The sequence below is a fragment of the Ceratotherium simum genome, chromosome 17 (assembly GCF_057802395.1).
Source record: "Ceratotherium simum simum isolate JZ-2026a chromosome 17, ASM5780239v1, whole genome shotgun sequence".
Taxonomy (NCBI): domain Eukaryota; kingdom Metazoa; phylum Chordata; class Mammalia; order Perissodactyla; family Rhinocerotidae; genus Ceratotherium; species Ceratotherium simum.
In genome coordinates, this window is record NC_141916.1 from 12,193,812 (window position 1) to 12,214,136 (window position 20,325).

The 20,325-nt window shown below is 36.9% G+C and overlaps 1 protein-coding gene across 1 annotated transcript; it reads left to right on the top strand.

The window, feature by feature from the left end:
• The first annotated feature begins 4 nt into the window (after positions 1-4).
• PRIM1 (DNA primase subunit 1) lies at positions 5-18,975 on the top strand. Its single transcript, XM_004429276.3, has 13 exons — positions 5-146; positions 802-959; positions 5,133-5,239; positions 5,311-5,384; positions 6,155-6,291; positions 6,961-7,019; positions 7,731-7,840; positions 8,620-8,711; positions 8,882-9,023; positions 10,604-10,673; positions 11,109-11,200; positions 16,199-16,297; positions 17,832-18,975. Exons 1-13 carry the CDS (start codon positions 44-46, stop codon positions 17,849-17,851), a joined length of 1,263 nt encoding a protein of 420 aa, XP_004429333.2. The 5' UTR covers positions 5-43; the 3' UTR covers positions 17,852-18,975.
• Positions 18,976-20,325: the final 1,350 nt, after the last annotated feature.

Genomic DNA, 20,325 nt, shown 5'->3' on the forward strand with positions numbered 1-20,325 from the left:
CCAATTCTTGCTGTAATCTCGCCTGGGTTGAGTTCCGCGCTCCATGGAGATGTTTGACCCCGCCGAGCTGCCCGAGCTGCTTAAGCTTTATTACCGGAGGCTCTTTCCCTACGCCCAGTACTATCGCTGGCTCAACTATGGCGGAGGTGATGGAGGCGGGGAGCGGGGTGGGTAGAGGGTCGGGAGGAGAGGGGAGGAGGTTCCGGACCGGTACCTGGGAATGACAATATGAAGTGCCTGCTGTGCGCCAGGCAGTGTGCCGGGTACCTTCGGGAGTTATCTCGAGCCCTCCCTACCACCTCTGAGGTGTAAATAGGCCGAGAGAGGCTGTGATGACCAGCTTACGGCCACACAGTGAAAAGCAGAGCCGCTGCTCCTCCCACTACGTGGTCGGACTCACGTTCGGCGCCCCATTTACCTGCCGCGGGCCTGAGCCGGGGGGGTCAGTGGGGCGTGAGCGTGATGATCTGCATCAGGGACAGGGGCATCTCCCGGGAGAGGAGAGGTACTTAACTCTTCGCAGTTGAATTTATTAGTGCCCACCGAGGAGAGAGAGGTGGCATTACATATTTAAAATATTTCTGCATCTTTTTCCTCATTTTTACTTCTCCCTATCAGATGCGGGATGGTAAGCCCCTTCAAATTAGGGACTAGGTCTTGTCTTTTTTTTTTTTTTTGCATGTTTAGCGCAGTGCTGGGCACAGGGAGCTCATTAAAAATATCTTCTCATTGGTTAATGTTATAATGCTCTGAGCTGAATAAAGTACCAAATTAACTTTAAAATATACATTTATTTTGCAGTGGTAAAGAATTACTTTCAACACCGTGAATTTTCATTCACATTGAAAGATGATATTTACATTCGCTACCAGTCCTTCAACAACCAGAGTGATCTGGAAAAGGAGATGCAGAAAATGAATCCATACAAGATTGATATAGGCGCAGTATATTCCCACAGAGTAAGAAATCGGTTTTTTATATATCTTGTTTTGTTTTTTAAACCAAGAATGGATTGGTGCCCCCAGCGTTTTGAGATAAAATTTTTAGAGTTTATTCTAGTTGAAGAGCTACGCTTTATTTAACTGTTTTTGCAAGTGGATTGTAATATTTTTTGTTCTGTGATAATCTACATTACTGACTGGAAATCATTTGGAAGTGAATTGGTTGTATTCTCACTAGGACAAAAAAATTGAGTATCTGGCAAAAGACTAAATGAGGAAGTCAGCATGGTTTAAGGGAGGGAATTAAAAGAGAATTACATTCTCTCCCAGCATTGGAGTTACACTTGATTCCTCTCTTTCTCTCACACTCCTGTATCCGTTCCATTAGAAAATCTCTTTTGCTCTACCATAATAATATCTAGAATCCTACCAGTGCTACTACTATCATCTCTCATCTGAATTACTGTAAAAACTTCCTAACAATTTGCTCCTGTAAACTTGAGAGTCTATTCTCAACACAGCAGCCAGAGTGATCCTTTTAAAACAGGTCAGATTCTGTAATTTCCTCTGCTCAAGACCATTCTCCGAAGTGGCTCCCCTTTTCACTCAGAGTAAAAGCCCCTCTCTCTCCCTCACTCATTCCACCTCTGCCACACTGGCCCTTGCTCAAGCAGTTTCCATTGCCTAGAATCCATTTCCCCAGATATCTTCTTGGTTCATTCCCTCACCTCCTTCAAGTCCTTACTCACTGAGGCCCGCTGCAACCTGCCACCCCTCCTACCCGCTGCCACTGATATATTCTGAGTGCCTAGAATAGTGCCTGGGAGAGTACACTGTAAATATTTGTTGAATGAAGGAACATACCAAAGTTGCCCTTCTTCCTCTCCTTAAAAATACACGTCGGGGGGAAATATACACATGGGATAATAGCTTTTGTATGGGGCTTTTTCATACGTTGTATATCTTGTTTTTCATATCAATCCTTACTATTCTTTTTACAAAGGAGAAAACAAGCCTGGAGAACTTAAATAATTTGCCCTAGGTCACACAATTTCTAAATGATACAGCTGGGACCTGAACCCAGGTTTTCTAACTCTAAATCCTAGAGGAAGAGGAGAAGCGATAAGAAAAGGCAGGCAGGAAAAATATTTTGAAGAAGTTTACTCTTCTTTACAGGTGGAGATTAAAACTGAAGTCTCTATAGAAGGGTCAGGGTGTCTGTCACTCTATTCCATCTCCCTAACACTGAAGGAGGAAAAGTATTTTTTTATTGGGCCGAGACAGGCATCTATAGACCTTTTTTTTTTTTTTAAAAACAGATGTCTCCTACTACTCCTCCTATTTTCTGCTCCCCAGAGGCAACCACTTTCTTTTAGCTGAATAAAGTATTCACCTCCTTGTTTCTAAATAACATGTTTATATTTCTTCCGTTTTTCCATTTCAAGCATTATCTGTTGACTTTCCACTCTGGCAGATGAGGATTTAGCTTTCTTTCACCTCACTTGCTACCCTCACCACACATACAACCTTCTCGTTCCCACGTGCTCCTATATGTTTGTTAGATTAAAAATTAGGGTCAGGGGCCGGCCCAGTGGTGCAAGCGGTTAAGTGCACGCACTCTGCTGCAGCGACCCGGGATTCGCCAGTTCGGATCCCGGGCATGCACTGATGCACTGCTTGTTGAGCCATGCTGTGGCAGCTTCCCATATAAAGTGGAGGAAGATGGGCAGGGATGTTAGCCCAGGGCCAGTCTTCCTCAGCAAAAAAGAGGAGGATTGGTGACAGATGTTAGCTCAGGGCTGGTCCTCCTCACAAAAAAAAAAAAAAAATTAGGGTTAGATCACTAATGCAACTCCAAACTCTTTGCAAATTGTTTAAAACTCCCAATGTATTCAGACCTATCAGGTAGTTTGTCAATTTCACCCTAAAGAAATTTCTCCTGCAGCCTTCTGACCTCTAACCTATATTGATTGCTCTCTAAGCCTGATGGATAAATATCATCTTGTAATCACTCTGGTTTCCTTTCACCTCTCTCCTGTGTTGGATCCCCTGTTGTCCAGATCCTATCTTCTCTTTTTGGTTTACTCCCTTGTTTTGGTGGAGCACATCCTCCAGGAGCTTCCTGAGAAAAGGTGACTGGAAGACAATCCTTGACTTCTGTATCTGGAAAATGTCTTCATTCTACCTTTATACTTAACTAATGGTTGAGTTTGTAAATCAATTTCCCTCAGAATTTTGAAGACATTGCTACATTATCTTCTAGTTTCCAATGTTGCTGTTAAGAAGATTAATGCCATTCTGATTCTTGTTCCACTGTATTGGACCTGGAAGCTCTTCGGATTTTCTGTCTTTCCCCTCTGTCCCTAATGTTTTAAAATTTCACAATGATGTGCATTGGTGTGTATCTTTTTTCATATGTTGTGCTAGATATGGGTCCTTATGAGCATGAATTTGTATCCTTCAATTCTGGGAAATTTTTTTTTTTTTAATATAATTTTTCCTACCTATTTTCTCTGGTCTCTAGAAATCCTAAAATCAGATGTTATACATCTTGGACTGGTCCTCTAATTCTATTTTTTTTCCCTCTTATTTTCTATTCCTTTGTCCTTTTGCTCTACTTTCTGGGAAATTTCCTTAGAGATTTTCATTTCTGGTGTTATATTTTAATTTCCGAGAACTCTTTTTAGAGTCCCTGTGCTTTTTTCATTGATATGTCTTATGTCTGAGGATATCAGTGATAGGTTTTTAAGTTTTCTTTTGTTGCACAGTCTGTTTTCTCTAATTTTTTTTTTTTCCTGTTTTTTCCCCTCTCTTTCATATTAGAGGCTTTCCTCATATGTCTGGTAATCTCTTGCTTGTTGCTTATATTTAGGAATAGAGTATTAAAAAGCTGATTGGAAGCTCTGTACACATGACTGAGATTTCTTTACTACAGGGTGATCTGGCTGGGCTGTTTTATTGAGGAGAAGCTCTGATGTCAGTTTCTCTGGATCTTTGCTAGAATGAAAACTCCACTAGCATAGAGATCTTTGTTTTGTTCACTGGTCTATTCCTAGAGCATGTAACAGTGTCTGACACAGCTGGTCAGATTCTTCAGAGAGGAGTCTTCTGGTCTCCTGCCTGGGGTGGCAGTGGAAAGGTACAGAAATTGGGGGAGAGGTCTGGGTCTCAACATTCCCCATGTAAACGTCTATAATCCCCTGAATATCAGTACAATACAACCTTCTTCAACTGTGCCTGTTGCCCCCACCCCCAGCCCAGACACCCTCTGTTTTATGTTCTCCAGACAATAATTCAGGTGTCTTTGCCAGGGAAATGGAAGTGCAGTCACCTAGCTCTGCAGAGTAAGTGTAGGAATCTGGGGAACTAACTACTTCATAAATAGATTTTTAACCACTCCTCCAGTTTTTAATCTCAGCTTACCGTCACACACACTCACTCTCCCCAGAGATACCCGTTGTCACCTATTCCTGGGCCTTTTGGGGTTTCTGAGGTGTAAATTGGGTTGTTTCTTATCTTTCCTTACTGAAAGCTCAAGATTCAGCTTTTATGGGTCTCCTTATAAAAACCGTGGTGGTGGTGTCTCCTCGCTGGTTCTTTTTTAAAAGGCTTATGCCTTTCTTGAAAAAAAAAAAAAAACCTTTACTAGCATTTTTGTGCAGGTTTGGAAGGAGCAAAATAAGTATCTGTATTCAGTCCACCTTCTTTACCTGGTAGTCCATAGCCTCAAAGGAGGCTACAGGCTCAGTTCAAATTAATTGGGGAGACTTTTTTGAATTATTGAAAAATTTAAAATATATTTTCATTACTCACATGTCCAGTAACAATTAAAGGTCCTTAAAACACCTTGCAATAGGGCATTAATTATTTGTATGTACTTTTCCTTATCAGAAACTGAAAAAAGCTTTATTATGATTTCTATTGACCAACAAATATTTAATTATACAATGTTATATGTCAGTTATGACTCAGTAGAACTGGAAAAAAATATTTATGGTAATATGTATTTATCAAACCCTGTTTTAAGTAGATGAAAGTTACATCAATTCTGGTGGATATATAGGATCCAAATTAATGAACTTTAACTTGAGTTATTTGGTTTCTTCACTTCTCTTTGGCCACTTTTTCCATGTGGGTAGAAAATAGCATATAGGGAAACTCTTATAGAAACTGATGTTTTGTACTTTGTAGCCCAATCAACACAATACAGTGAAGCTGGGAGCTTTCCAGGCTCAGGAAAAAGAACTGGTGTTTGACATTGACATGACAGACTACGACGATGTGAGGAGATGTTGTAGGTGAGCACCACATGCCTGGCTGGTAGGGTGGGTGATAGTACTGACAGTGAGTAATGATGACTCTGCTCCAGTTCTGCAGACATATGTTCTAAGTGCTGGACCCTCATGACCATGGCCATACGCATCATCGACCGAGCATTAAAGGGCAAGTATTGGCAGTGTCTGAGTGGGGTCAAATGCAAGAATCTGTTTTCCTGTGAATATTAGTCCATCAATACCATTTTATAATCAAATCTCATAAATGTCCAACATGATTCCATGCAGCATATGATAGGAAAATAAAAGATTAGAATAAAGTTGTAATTGAAACTCTAATAAAGCTGTTGATCAAACCAGTAAGCTTTTTCCCAGTGCAGTCATCTATTGAGCAACTCTGTGTGTGGGTACTATCCTAGATGAGAGAAATATGAAAGATAACAATTCTTACTTCAAGTAGGTTATGCAGTCTAAGGAGACAAATAAGAAGATTGAAGATTACATTTGTGTTATGCACAGGGTGCTATGGGGATATAGAACAGCAGGGTGTATACAGGAATAGGAAGAGATTGGATCAGAAAAGCCTTCCTAGAAGAGATCATGATAAGGATGAAAATGATAATAATAATAGCTAACTCTTACACAGGGGGCTTATTATGTGCCAGGCACTATTCTAAACACTACATTTATTGACTCTTTAAATATCCCTAGACTGGTTCTTTAAGGATAAATGGCAGTTGGTCAGGGAGAGAAATGGAAATGCTGGGGCATGAAGAAATTCTTGGCAGAGAGATCAGGATAGGTACAGGAAACTACAAATAATTTAATATAGTTAAGGTGCTACCTGTGGATAAGAGGTAAAAAATGAAGCTGAGGAAGTAAGCAAGCACCAGGATTTTATAGATTTGTTTTAAAACCTATTATTTCTCCCCTCCTCAGAGGACTTTGGATTTAAGCATCGACTCTGGGTATATTCTGGAAGGAGAGGTGTTCATTGTTGGGTCTGTGATGAATCAGTTAGAAAATTATCCTCCGCAGTACGTTCTGGGATAGTTGAGTATTTGAGTCTTGTAAAGGTAAGATCTTCTTAATGATAATTTACATCTCTTTGTTTGCTAGATATTACCAAGCCTGGTATGTTTAGTAACAAAATTAAACTATCTTTTATAGCATCCACATTCCAGAGTAGATGATCTTACCAGTAGATCAATTAAAATCATAGTAGCTAAATTTTTTAACATATTTCATATTTTGCTGTAAGTATCCTCCTTTTGTAGCAAAAGGAAGATTAGTTTACTTTTCTCGTTCAATTATGTCAGGTAGTTAACCCAGAAAGTTACAGGTATTGAGACTATATAAAATAGCATCCAAGCTTCTATACTTTGACAGAATCAGTAACTTTAGAATGCGTTAAAGAAATTTTTTTTTTTTTTTTTTTGTGAGGAGATCAGCCCTGTGCTAACATCTGCCAATCCTCCTCTTTTTTTGCTGAGGAAGACTGGCCCTGGGCTAACATCCACGCCCATCTTCCTCCACTTTATATGGGACGCCGCCACAGCATGGCTTGCCAAGCGGTGCGTCGGTGCACGCCGGGGATCCGAACCGGCGACCCCCGGGCCGCTGCAGTGGAGCACGCTCACTTAACCACTTGCGCCACCTGGCAGGCCCCTAAAGAAATTTTTAAATTATTTCAATTTATGTTCCATAACATACATGAAATTCTTTTTTGATGGTTTATTTTTCAGGGTGGTCAAGATGTTAAAAAGAAAGTTCACCTAAGTGAAAATGTTCATCCTTTTGTCAGGTCTGTTGGAAAAGACTCCACGCAGTTTAAGTTGTGTCTGATTTACCTTTACATGCTTTCAGAATTACCTTGTTATCAATTTTCTCTGCTGGGGTAGCATTTTACAAAAATAATAGCTAGAGTTAATTGAGTGTCTATTTTATGCTGCAGTATTCATGATAGGTACTTTACAAATGTTCTCATTGGTCTTCACAACAACTAAATGAGAGCCATGCTGGTATCTCCACTTACAGATGAGGAAAGTGAGATTTGGAGAGATCTCTCCAAATGGCAAAGATTAAATGAAACAGTAGATGTGAAGTCTCTTTGCAAATTGCTAAGCACTATATAATTGTTGAGATGGTAAAGCGAGCAATTCAGGTAGAATCTGTAGGCTGCATCCCTTATTCTACTGATGCATTATTACGTTGTCCTGCTTTGGTTCCTTTCTACCCTTGTTACATATTTATGATGATATTAACCTTCTAAGTTGTGGAGTTTAAGAAGTAAACATTTCTTGAATGTCTGTTCTAAGCCAGGTACTATGTTAGGTTCTTTCCCCTTAGAGTGTCTCATTTAACTCTCATAATGCTGTGAAGGGGTATTATTCCCATTTTACCTAGTTAAGTTCTAGAAATTCAGTGAAAATAAGCTCTAGCCTCCCAAATAGCAACAAAAGCTATGTGACATATGTGTTGCTAATACTGTTGGGACTTATTGTTATTCCTACAGGAAATCTATAAACATAATAAAAAAATACTTCGAAGGATATGCCTTGGTGGGTCAAGATATTCTTGAAAATAAAGAAAACTGGGATAAGATTTTAGCCCTTGTTCCTGAAAATATCCTTTCTGAAGACCATTTCTATGTGAACTACTTATATTGATCTATGATATTATAAGTGTGTTCTGCTTGCATATTCTCATATACTTATTCTTATAAGTTTAATGTTTTTTATGTAAAACATCTCCTGTATTTCTGCATTTTTGTATTTCCAGTCTGGAATACAATAAGAAATGAGGCCATTTCATAAATAAATTTCCACATTTTGGAAGTTGATCCTCCTAGAATTAATGGCTATTTAAAGAATGATGAATCATTTCATCAAAATATGTGCAGACCAGGGAAAGGTTTTACATTAAAGTGTATAGTTATTTTGGCATTCTTTCTGTCATATCACTACTATATTTTTACAGGGGAATTTTTTAAGGATATGTATTTAAATTTAATATTTGCATTTTAGAAAACAATAATTACTTTCTATATAAACTTTAGATATCCTTGTGGTAATACATACTGAAAATAAGTTGTTCACTGATGTGCCCTAAATGAGCGTGTTTCTGGGGCCAGCCCTGTGGCATAGTGGTCAAGTTCACGCATTCTGCTTCAGCAGCCCGGGGTTCACCGGTTCGGATCCTGGGCGCAGACCTACTCACTGCTCAGCAAGCCATGCTGAGGCGGCGTTCCATATAGAAGAGTTCCAACTCTACAACTATGATATACAACTATGTACTGGGGTTTTGGGGAGGAAAAGAAAAAGAGGAAGATTGGCAAGAGATGTCAGAGCAGGGCCAATCTTCCTCGAAAAAAAAAAAGAGCGTGTTCCTTAATGGCCCATCACCAATTCATGGTGAACTTCAACAAAGCTTCCAAAAGCATCACAATTCACTTCAGCGTTGGGAGGAATTGAAGAAAGCCAGCAGCAGATGTCAGGTATATTCCATTGAAATCTGTATTACACATATAATGATGCAATTCTTAACTAAATTCTATTTGTTTTGCTGAGTAAGTTAAAGATGGTTGAAGATCATTTTTTAAATACTTTTAAAGAAATCCTCAAAAGTTCCTACTGATCCTCATGCTGAACTTGCATCTGCTTTTAGAATAACATCAAAAATGACAAATGTGGACCCTGGCTTGAGTGGGAGATCATGCTCCAGTACTGTTTTCCACGGCTGGATATCAATGTTAGCAAAGGAATCAATCATTTACTGAAGAGCCCTTTCAGTGTTCATCCAAAAACAGGTACTATGTAAAGACAGGAAGGAAAACTAAAAAATGAAAGTTATTTTTTGTTTTAGCAAGCGTGTCACTGGGGGTGAATACATATGATGGCTGACATATTAAAGGCTGAAGAATGTTTCTGTCAGCTAATACCTAAATTAACTTATTTTTTAATAGTTGATTAGTAGCTACCAGATGAGTTTCCACCATGTAAATAATTCTTGGTTGGGTTTCTGAGGTTCAGTGTTAGAATTAGAGTTGGAGAGGAACTTAGAAATCATAGAACAACAGCTCTCATTGTACAGAAGAGAAAACAGTGGTCTAGGAGGTTAAAGTGACTCGTCCACAGTCTTAAAACAAATTGTGAACAGAGTTCAGTTCTTAAAACTCAAAGTTCTGTGCTTTTCCACTATGCTGCCTCCCTCAGTTCTTTTTCAATAGTTTTAGCTTTCCACTTTCAATTTCTCTTACATAAGATTTGATGGACTGAAACTGACTTTAAAATAAATATAAAAGTGGCTATATTGGCATAAACTTTGCTCCATCCAACCAAGAGACATAATAAAGAAGTATATAGTTGTCCTTTGTAGTGTCAACAGTCCAACTCTGCCACTCATTGTGGGATTTTAAGCAAACTACTCTCTGTGCCTTGGTTTTCTCATCTGTAAAATGGAGATAATAATAATACCTACTTCAATGGGTTATTGTGAAGATCTGAAATGTAAAGTGCTTAGAAAAGTGTCACACATTCAGTTCTTCCAAATTGCGTAGTTTCCTTTAATAATCTACAATGACTCCATAGCCTGTACATTTATATAGCCCCTTTTCAGACCTGTCAACTATGTGTTTTTAGCTTCTTTTGGTAATAAGCTTAATATTTCTTAATATTTATTTTAAGCTTAATTCTAAAGCTTCAGTGGGTATCCTCTTATTCTGATATTCAAGGTTTGAGTAAATAATTATATTCATTCATAAGTATATACATTTTGATTATTTCCTTTTCCCATTAAGTAGCTGTAGTCTTTTTACTCTGTCTACAAACAGCAACTCCCAGTTCCCTTAATTATTTTACTTATATTCTTTATAGTCATTATCTCATTTTTGAGATGTGATGAATTTTATGTAGTATCCCAGGTGTGGATATTGTAAAAGGGTAGTATGATGTTGTCTATTTTATTTCCAAAATGCTTTCTAAAGATGCACAACATACAGGTGTCTATTTTGACCTCAGCAAATAAGCCAAGATAATTAAACTATTTCCATCAATTTTATTCCATTTTCAGAACTCACTAAATTTGAGGTTGTTCTGTACTTAAATACAGGATGATATTAGGAAGATGGGGATAGAAATAAAAGTAAAGAGCAACTAGGTAATAGTTCAAGTCTTTCACGCCTATTTTTTGATATTTTTTTAAGAGAAATAAAAGACAGCTAATGTGAAAGTATTTTTAATTTATATTTCTAAATATTGTTTTTAACAGATAAGTATAACCCTTTTTCTAAGCCTTAGATTAAAATTTTAGCCAAAAATAACTTGTAGGAGACAGCCTATAATGATTTATATTCCACAATCATCAGTTTATAGCTTTTGGTTCTTGCAGGTCGCATTTCTGTGCCTATTGATTTACGGAAAGTGGATCAGTTTGATCCATTTGCTGTTCCAACCATAAGGTATGTTCCAGATCACTGATCACTCCTTTTTAGTTTGTGATTGTTGTTCTGAATTAGAAGTAGATGGGATTAGATCCCTTCCAGCTGTTCTGAGGCTATATGATGATGCCCTGGGAGAGCAGCATTTCCTAGTGAGTTCCACAGAACACAAGTTTTTCAGCTGTTGTTATGAAAGAAAAAGATTTTAAGTTCAAATAAGTTTGGGAAATGCTGACTTAAACAGATTAAAAGTTCTTTACTGCAAGATTCCCCGGTCTTTAATATGCTAATATGTGTGGAAAACTCCAAGAAGAGATTATGGTTTTTAGAATATCCCAAATTTAGTTGGCCACATAATTTTTTCACAGAAAATCTTGTAGGATTCACATGCTATCATACACTGGGTAATGTTGACCAAGAACCAGCTTTAAAATTCTCTTATTCTATTATTTGTAGCTCCATCTGCCATGAATTGGATGCCATTTCCACTAATGAAGAGGAAAAAGAGGAGAACGAAGCTGAATCTGATATCAAACATAGAACCAGAGGTAGGTTAATATATTGAAATGTCACTTTAACAGAAGCTTTTTATATAGACATCCTTCTGTCACGCCAGTAATTAATTCTCCTTGGATTCAGCCCAGAATGGATCGATGTTTATCCTGAAGCCAGCTCAGTAACAAATAATGTTATAGCATCATTTCTGTCCTTTCTTCATCAATTGCCCAAATGGTGCTGATGAATCTAATTTGAGTCAACAAATATTTACTAAGCAACATCTATATGCCAGGATCTCTATTGTAAGATTAAGTGGTCAATTGGTGTTGATAGTTGTTTAAATCTTGCAGTCCTAGATTCAACAGCTATTTATTTAACAATCACTAAGTATGCAGTACTTTTGTTCTTTGTTTTTGATGTATCCAGATGAGTGTTATGGTAAATATATGTCTAAACTAGAATTGAACTGTATATTCAAGAATTTGAAGGAGCTGGGGAATTTATAAATCTTCCTGCTAATGGAAGTCAAATCTTATACTGATACCCAAGATACACTCAATAGCAATAGAGTCCAATAGCACTTTCTGTGAAGATGGAAATGTTATGCATTGCCCAATATACAGTCATTAGCCACATGTGGCTTTTAAGCACTTGAAATGTGAGATACTAGATTTTTAATTTCATTTAATTTTAATTTAAATAGCCACATGTGGCTAGTGACTACTGTAGTGGACAGTGCAGACCAGTGATCTCTGATTGACCTTTTTAGGTCAAATGTTGCTAGCCTCCTTTCAAAACCCAAGCTCAAATATCACTTCATCTATTCCAGCTCTAACATAATACCTAAACATAGTACATTCCACTATTAATGTTTGTAGAGTGATGACAAGTATTCTGTTTAAAATATCTGAAAAAGTCTCCAACATGAAAAATCAGAATAAACTGGAAAAAAGAACTCACGGAAAAGAGACAATGCAAGGAACAAAGAAAATCTTTTTTAAAAAAACTAATATCCTCAGAGAATAAAAGAAGATAGTGCATTCATGAAGCAAGATCATAATGCTATGAAAAAGAAACACTCAGAGAACAAGAAAGAGGTCTTAAAAATCAAAAACATAATCATTAGAAGAAAACACTCAATGGAGGGGCCAGCTCCATGGCCTAGTGGTTAAGTTTGGCACGCTCTGCTTTGGCAGCCCAGGTTTGGTTCCCAAGCGCAGACCTCCACCACTCATCAGTGGCCATGCTGTGGCAGTGACCCACATACAAAATCCACAGAGGAAGGCTGACAACAGATATTAGCTCAGGGGGAGTCTTCCTCAAGCAAAATAAGGAAGGTTGGTGTCAGAAGTTAGCTCAGGGCAAATTTTCCTCAGGAAAAAAAAAAAAAGTTCAGTGGAAGGGTTGGAAAAGAGAAGTTGAGATTTCCCAGAAAGTAGTACAAAAAAGACAAGTTTGTTGTTGTGGTTGTTTTAAGGAGGAAAAAGATAAAGACAATTAGGGGACTGTTTCAGGAGGTCTAATATCTGACGATGGGAGTTTCAGAAAAAGAACAAATAAAACAGGGAGGAAAAAATTGTCAAAATTATATAGGAAAATATCCCAGAAATGAGCCCTTGATTGAAAGGACTCAGCATAATATGAAAACAGACCTACACCAAGGCACATCATTTTGAAATTTCAGAACACTGAGAATTAAGAAAAGATCTGAAGAGCTTTCAGACCCCTTCCTACTATCCCTCCCCCCAAAAAAGCCACAGACCTAGGAAGAATGGCCTCAGGTTTCTAAATAACAGTGGAAGTGTTCATTTGTTAGAAGTGGGTACTAGAAAAGAAAAAAGTTGTTGCCATTCAAGAGGATGGAGAGGTCAGAATTAGGGCAGGGGGCTACTCTTTTTTTCCATTCATTATAAACCTGTTAGTACCATTTTACTCTTTTTAACCAAGTGCTGAGGCTGGCGCACTGGTGCAGCGGTTAAGTGTGTGCACTCCACTTCGGCAGCCTGGGGTTCGCAGATTTGCATCCCAGGCATGCACCAATGCACTGCTTGTCAAGCCATGGTGTGGCAGCATCCCATGTAGAGTGGAGGAAGATGGGCACGGATGTTAGCCCAGGGCCAGTCTTCCTCAGCAAAAAGAGGGGGATTGGCATCAGATGTTAGGTCAGGGCCCATCTTCCTCATAAATAAATAAATAAAGTCTTAAAAAAAAAAAAAACTGGGCCGGCCCCGTGGCGTAGTGGTTAAGTGCGTGCGCTCTGCTGCTGGCAGCCCTGGTTCCGATCCCAGGTATGTACCAACACACCGCTTGTCAGGCCACGCTGTGGCAGCGTCCCACATAAAGTGGAGGAAGATCGGCTTGGATGTTAGCTCAGGGCCAGTCTTCCTCAGCAAAAAGAGGAGGAATGGCAGATGTCAGCTCAGGGCTGATCTTCCTCACAAAAAAACAAAAAAAAACAAAGTGCTTATATTACTTTAATACAGTTTTTTAGATTTAATGTCTCTTTATGGACATCTTTTTCTTTTGTTCAGACATGTTAAGGAAGCAAGTTTTGGCTCCTTATAAGGAGAAATTTTCTAATAAATATAACTGTTCCAAAATAAACTGAACTGCCTATCATTTCAAGTAATCATAAATAGGCTAATAGCCATCAATCAGTCAGGGATGCTTTAAAGGCGGTGGGAAGTTGAAATAGGAGAGATATAAGTTCCTTATTATCTCTCTCGTTTCTGCAATTTTAAGCCTTTGTCCTTTTTCACATTAGTACCATTTGCTCCTTCCCTTCTACTTCCCAAATCCTGGAATGTTCTCCACTCTCCTCTCTGACGATCTAGTTATATCTTTTTTCTAAGACCCAGTTCATAGTCACCTCAACATTGATTGGTCAATTCTTTGGACTCATAACTATCCATATGCCTTCTGTCCTTTAATTATATATTGTTTTCTATAACGTATAGGATTTGTGTTTCCAACTCATTTAAAAACTTGAGACCAAGTAGTATGGCTTATACTTTTTTAGAATTTAGCATAGTACTTAATGTATAATAGGCAGTTAGTAAATATTTGTTTAAATAATTATCAAGTGTCTATTATATATTCCACAGTGGTGAAACAAACATAGACCTACATCCAAGGAGCTTATAATCTTGTACTCAAGGTTCAAAGTACTATGTGGTTGATCCCAAACTAAACTTTTTTTGGTTTTTTTTATTTATAATTATATATATATTATAATTATAAATAAATAATTTATAATATTATTTATATAATATTTTATTATATAATATATATGTATATATTTATATTTATATAAATATATTATATTATATTTATATATTATATAATTATGTATAATATATTTATTATATATAATATTGTTATATTTATATTATTTATAAATTACTTATTAATAATTTATTATAATATTTAATAAATTATTATATAAATAATATAAGAAAATTCATATAGGGCCAGCCCCAGTGACCTAGTGGTTATGTTCAGCGTGCTCTGCTTCAGCAGCCCAGGTTCGATTCCTGCGCGGAGACCTACACCACTCACCTGTCAGTGGTCATGGTGTGGCAGCAGCTCACATAGGAAAGAGGAAGATTGGTGGTGGATGTTAGCTCAGGGCAAATCTTTCTCAGCAAAAAATAAATAAATAAGAAAATTCATATATAAAAATATAGGACAAAATTATAATGTACTTTCATAACTTCCACAGTTCAGATATTCATCGTTAATACCTTCATTGAGATTCCTTTTCTAGTCCCAAGTAAGTCAGATAACATTTACTAAAACTTTTAAAGTATAGTTTCTTTTTTTACTCTCTTCAATGAACTATGAGGACTCTTATTCCATACAGACATAGCAAACTCCCAAAATCCAAATCTCATCTTGTTCTCAATCAGATTTTCTTCCCCTATTGGCTATTAATTATAGACTATGTAATTAAATGAATGATTAAGATTCTGCATTCAAAATTTTATGTACATTTTTAGACTATTTTATAAATCAAAGAATACCTGTTCTTAATACACTGTGACTATAAACTTCTAATCGTCTTCAGAAGGCATGGCCCTGACTTCACATTTTTAATGTTTTGCTCTGTTGGTAAAACTATTTTTTATTGAAGCCACAATTTTTAAAGAAAAGAATGTTGGAGGCGACTTAACACATAGCAGTAGATTATATTAGTCTAATACTAGAAAGCCTGACTACTAGAGTAGATATGTACATGCGCTTTGGCTGTTTTAGAGCAGCACTGTCTAACACAGTAGCCACATATGGCTATTAAGCACTTGAAATGTGGCTAGTATAACTAAGAAACTGATTTTTTTTTAATTTAATTTTAATTAATTTAAATTTAAAAACTGACACTCAATTCAATCATTGGAAAACTTTTAAGTATATTTGGAAAACTTGGATATATGAGCCTACTTTTTCAACTGTATATTTTATAATTTAAATGTAAATATACATGTGGTATTTCTGATGATAATCTAGTATCTAAATGGAGACATACTGGGCCGGCCCCATGGCTTAGCGGGTAAGTGCGTGCGCTCCACTGCTGGCGGCCTGGGTTCGGATCCCGGGCGCGCACTGACACACCGCTTCTCCGGCCATGCTGAGGCCGCGTCCCACATACAGCAAGCAACTAGAAGGATGTGCAACTATGAAATACAACTATCTAGTGGGGCTTTGGGGAAAAAGAAATAAATAAATAAATATTTAAAAATAAATAAATAAATAAATGGAAACATACTTTAAGTACAAAATACTAGATTTCAAAGTATGAAAGAATGTAAAATATTTTAATTTTCATTATATGTTGAAATGATAATTTAGATATACTGGGTGAAATAAAATATATTATTAAAATTAATTTCACCTTTTTAATGTGGCTACTAGATGTTTAAAATTACACATTTCTCATTATATTTCTATTTGACAGTACTGTTCTAGAGAATTCTTACAAGAAACTTAAAGTTATACTTTCATGTTATTCTTGCTCCAAAACACTAATTATAATGCATGTCTTCATAATTTAGATTATAAGAAGACCAGTCTAGCTCCTTATGTAAAAGTTTTTGAACAGTTTCTTGAAAACCTGGATAAATCCCGAAAAGGAGAACTTCTCAAGAAGAGTGGTAAGACTATACACTTTTCCCTTTTAGCTGTTTAGATTTTAGTATGGGTAGTTTAAAGCATCCAGCAAGTGAGCAATTCTAAAGCTCTAGTCTTTGCCCTCCCAAAAAAAGTTATTGATTTATATTACTATCCTTAGTGTTTTTGAAAATTGAGCTTCCTTAATTCAATTCAACACATATTCATTAAACTCCTTCTATTATGTCAGGTACTATGAGGGAAACAAAGATGAATTCCATACCCTGCCTCCCCGCCTTTAGGAAGTACTATCTAGTACAAAATAAAGATGCTAAGAAAATGCTAAGAAAGAGATCTCATCTGATTGAGAGAACCTGAGATTTCATATGAAAGGAGTGGTATTGGAACTCTTTTCAGTGAGCTGCTAAACGAATTCTAATCCCCAGTGCCAATATACCATGACTTGAGGTATGAGTAGGATTTCTACAAGCAGAGATTTGATGAGATAGGAGTACAAAAGTGGAAAAAGAAGACAGATGGTTCATTCTTGAAGGAACAGCAGGAGCAAAGGCATAGAGGCAGGAAAGCATCAGGTCACTCTGGAGGCCATCAAGTAGTACAACTAATCTGGAAAAATATGTGTCAGGAAGTGATAGGATAGAAATATGAAGAAGCAGACTGAAGCCAGAGTATAGGCGGCCTTGAATTCCAGTCTTGGGAGTTTGGGCTTAATTCATTAGAGACAGGGAAGCTATTAAAGGTTTTTGAGGAAGAGAGTGCCATGATTTGTAGTTTCATCTAGACAGGTAAATCTAGCAAAAATATATCTGGGGATAGAATAGAGCCCAAGAGACCAAGTGGGCTATTACCATTAGGACAGTAGTATTGGAGATCTCCATAAAGTGCATATCCTGGAGCCATCCTTGAGACTTGGTAATGATTTGGAAGTGGAGAGATGAAAGATAGAAGTAAAAGAGTCACAGAAGCCAGGGGAAAGGAAAGTTTCAGGAGATTATTAAGGGTCAGATGCAGTAGGAAACTGATAAAATCCTCTTGAATATAGGAACTAGAAGGAGGTGCTAAGAGGATAAGTAGTGTCAAAGGAAGAGTTCTTTAAATGGGAGAGACCTGAGCATATGTGTAAGCCAAAAGGAAAAAATCAGCAGTGGATATTATTCAAGAGATTGATAGATACCACAGAAAACTGGCAATGTTATAGACATACAAACTCCCTTTCCACTTCCTTTTTGAAAAAAATCTGTGATGGTTAAAGAGTAGTGCCTAAGATAGTGCTCTACTCATAGCAGACACTCAAATATGTGCTTACTGAATGAACAATGATGACTCTGAACTTGGAAAGCCTTGTTGAAGCTGCCATTCCAACTGGCGATATTAAGTCCTTTGTATTCTTGTTCTATACTAGCTCAGCCTATAATGTGGGCTTCAGCAAATGTGAAAGCCAATCTTTATGCATGATGTGAATTTAATGGAAGCATTAAGCAAGTCAGAATGTGAAAATAAATGGGCTTTGTTTTGTTTTGCTTTATTGTCCTTTGATAAAAATCTATTTTATTTCAGATTTACAAAAAGAGTTCTGAAGATAACTCCCCTCAAACTAATGTGGATATCTTCTACTTTCAACCAAGAATCAAATACTTCAAGAGTCATTTAATAAATATGGCAGAACCATGTACGCATCTTCATGCTCAAAGCAAAATTTCCTCTTCTCCAGAAATAATTATGTTGAAAAGATTCCTGAGACCACCAAAGCAGAGTGTCCAGGTTCCTGGAAGGAGCAATAATGGGAGGAATAAGTGGATTGCAGATAAATTTGTAAAATTTAATATTATACAAAGATAATTCTAAGATTTCTGATATAAATACTCACTTCTACCAGTTGCCATATATAGAGGTAAGTGAACAATAATATGCCCAAGACTGGATATAGCCTGCATATTTCTGGAGTGAGTAGTCTAGGTGAAGGAGAGCTTTGTCCTTAAGTCGTAGACACTTAAGTTAATTATATCTGGAGTGTGTATTCAGTCACTTCCTAATTTTGCTTACTAGTATTTTTATTGGTCAGGCCACACCTCACTGCCCATCTTTTAAAAATCATTTTAAACTGGGCATCTAAACCTACCAAAACATCAATTCAAAAGATATGAGTTACCAGATTACAATATTAGGACCTAGTTGAGTATTTTTTACAACTGTTGCAATTGTAGCTCCTAACTTCTTCCCTCAGAGAACAATTAGATTAGTCTACACTGTAAAGAAGCAGCTTAGAAAAAATAACCAACTTCACCAACATAAAACCTGTTGTACTTGTCAAAACACTTGGACTTTGTGCATATCCAGATATTTTAATTTTAAAGGTTTCATTTTTTCCATATTTGATTTTGTGTGGTAGATTCGGAAGTGTCAGATTTCTTTGCCTGGTTTTACAACCAGTCTAAACAAAACAGTTATTCTGGTGTTTACATTCTGTCTTCTGAGAAGCAAGCTATCAGATTGGTGATTCTGTGATTTATGAAAATTTTCCTTCCTTCGCATTTCCTTTAACATCCTTTTCTCTATAGCCACAGCCTTTTTCTTTTATCTTTTGGTTTATATAAAACAGACTCTGTCATGCAGTCAACATACTGAAATGCCTTGCATTTCTTTCTCTTTTCTAATTTTTTAAGAAAAAATATTAAAGACTATTGTGTGAAATTCCTCTTTATTTGAGCTTCTGTTTATTATGTATTATTCAGTCTTCAGGTTCAGAAAACAGTGGGTCAATTAAAACTCCTGAATACAAAATTACTAAAGACTCCTTAGTCCATCTTAAGAACTCAAAACGAGAGTGGAATGACTGGTATTATGCTTTCAACAAGAGATGTTTTAAGCTTCCAATATGTCTAGCATTAAACTATTTTAATGCTTTAATATTAAAGCCGTTGGATAGAAGCTGGTATACTAGCCCATAAAATTAATTATAGAGCATATTGTGCTCGGGTAAAAGAGTAAATGTTTGGTTCCTGAAGATAGCAGAAACATGCTCAAAGACCATCAACTTCCCTGTTCTCTGACTTGCCAACTCATCCATGTATAAGAATTGTAGAAACAAAGGGCACAGAACTGGTTTCCATCTCCAAACTTGCCTAGTTAATAAAGAAACCCAAAGAAAGAAAATACCTCCTTCCTTAGCTAGACATTAACAACAGAGAGTTAGAAGAGTCAGTGGGGCTTGCTGGAAAAGAAAAGGGAATGGTCAAAATGTAGTTTTATTTGTGTAAGGAGATGATTGGTTATTGCTGGCCCTTTCTTCTGAAGGTAAATGGACTGCACTGACAAATCTTCCAGATCACTTATTTACTTAAGTATACATTCTATCTACAATGTTAATAGTAACAATAGGCACTTTTTAAGTAATGCACATGTATTATCTAATTTACTCTTCCTAACAATCCTATGAGGTAGCTGCTATTATCCCCACTTTATAGATGAGGAAACTGAGGCAAAAATAGGTTAATTAAATTGCCTGAGTCACTATTAGGTGACCAAGCTAAGATTCAAAGGAGTAGGGCTTCAGAGTCCATGTTCTTAATCACTCCATGATATTGCCTCTCCTATCTGAAGACAATTGCAGAGTTTCTCATTCCTGGTAAACTCTACTATCTCATTTAATCCTAATTCACTAATCCTAATCCTCACTTCACTATGGTAAAGCTCTCAGAAATTTTAAAGTAGCTTTCAGAGCATCTTAAATGTTCACTGCTTCCCTTCAAAGGCAGCCACAATTGTCTAAAAGCCATTAGCTCAAATAGTGTCAGCTGGTTTAGCTGATATATTTGTTGAGTCCTTTTGTAGGGCTAAGAGAAGCTATGGGAGTTAGGATCCAAAGCCTTTTCATTAACAAAGCACTCATTTTACATTCCACGTTTCAAGAACCCTGCCGTATAAAGCATGAGTTCTTTTTTTTTTTTTTTTTTTTTTAAGATTTTATTTATTTATTTTTCCCCCAAATCCCCACTAGATAGTTGTCTGTCATAGCTGCACATCCTTCTAGTTGCTGCATGTGGGACACGGC

Excerpts from the sequence above, each read along its gene's own strand:
- PRIM1 (XM_004429276.3), top strand. The coding sequence starts at position 44 with ATGGAGATGTTTGACCCCGCCGAGCTGCCCGAGCTGCTTAAGCTTTAT. Across the intron at positions 5,240-5,310 it reads GATGTGAGGAGATGTTGTAG|TTCTGCAGACATATGTTCTA; the intron begins GTGAGCACCACA and ends ACTCTGCTCCAG. Across the intron at positions 7,020-7,730 it reads AATGTTCATCCTTTTGTCAG|GAAATCTATAAACATAATAA; the intron begins GTCTGTTGGAAA and ends TTATTCCTACAG.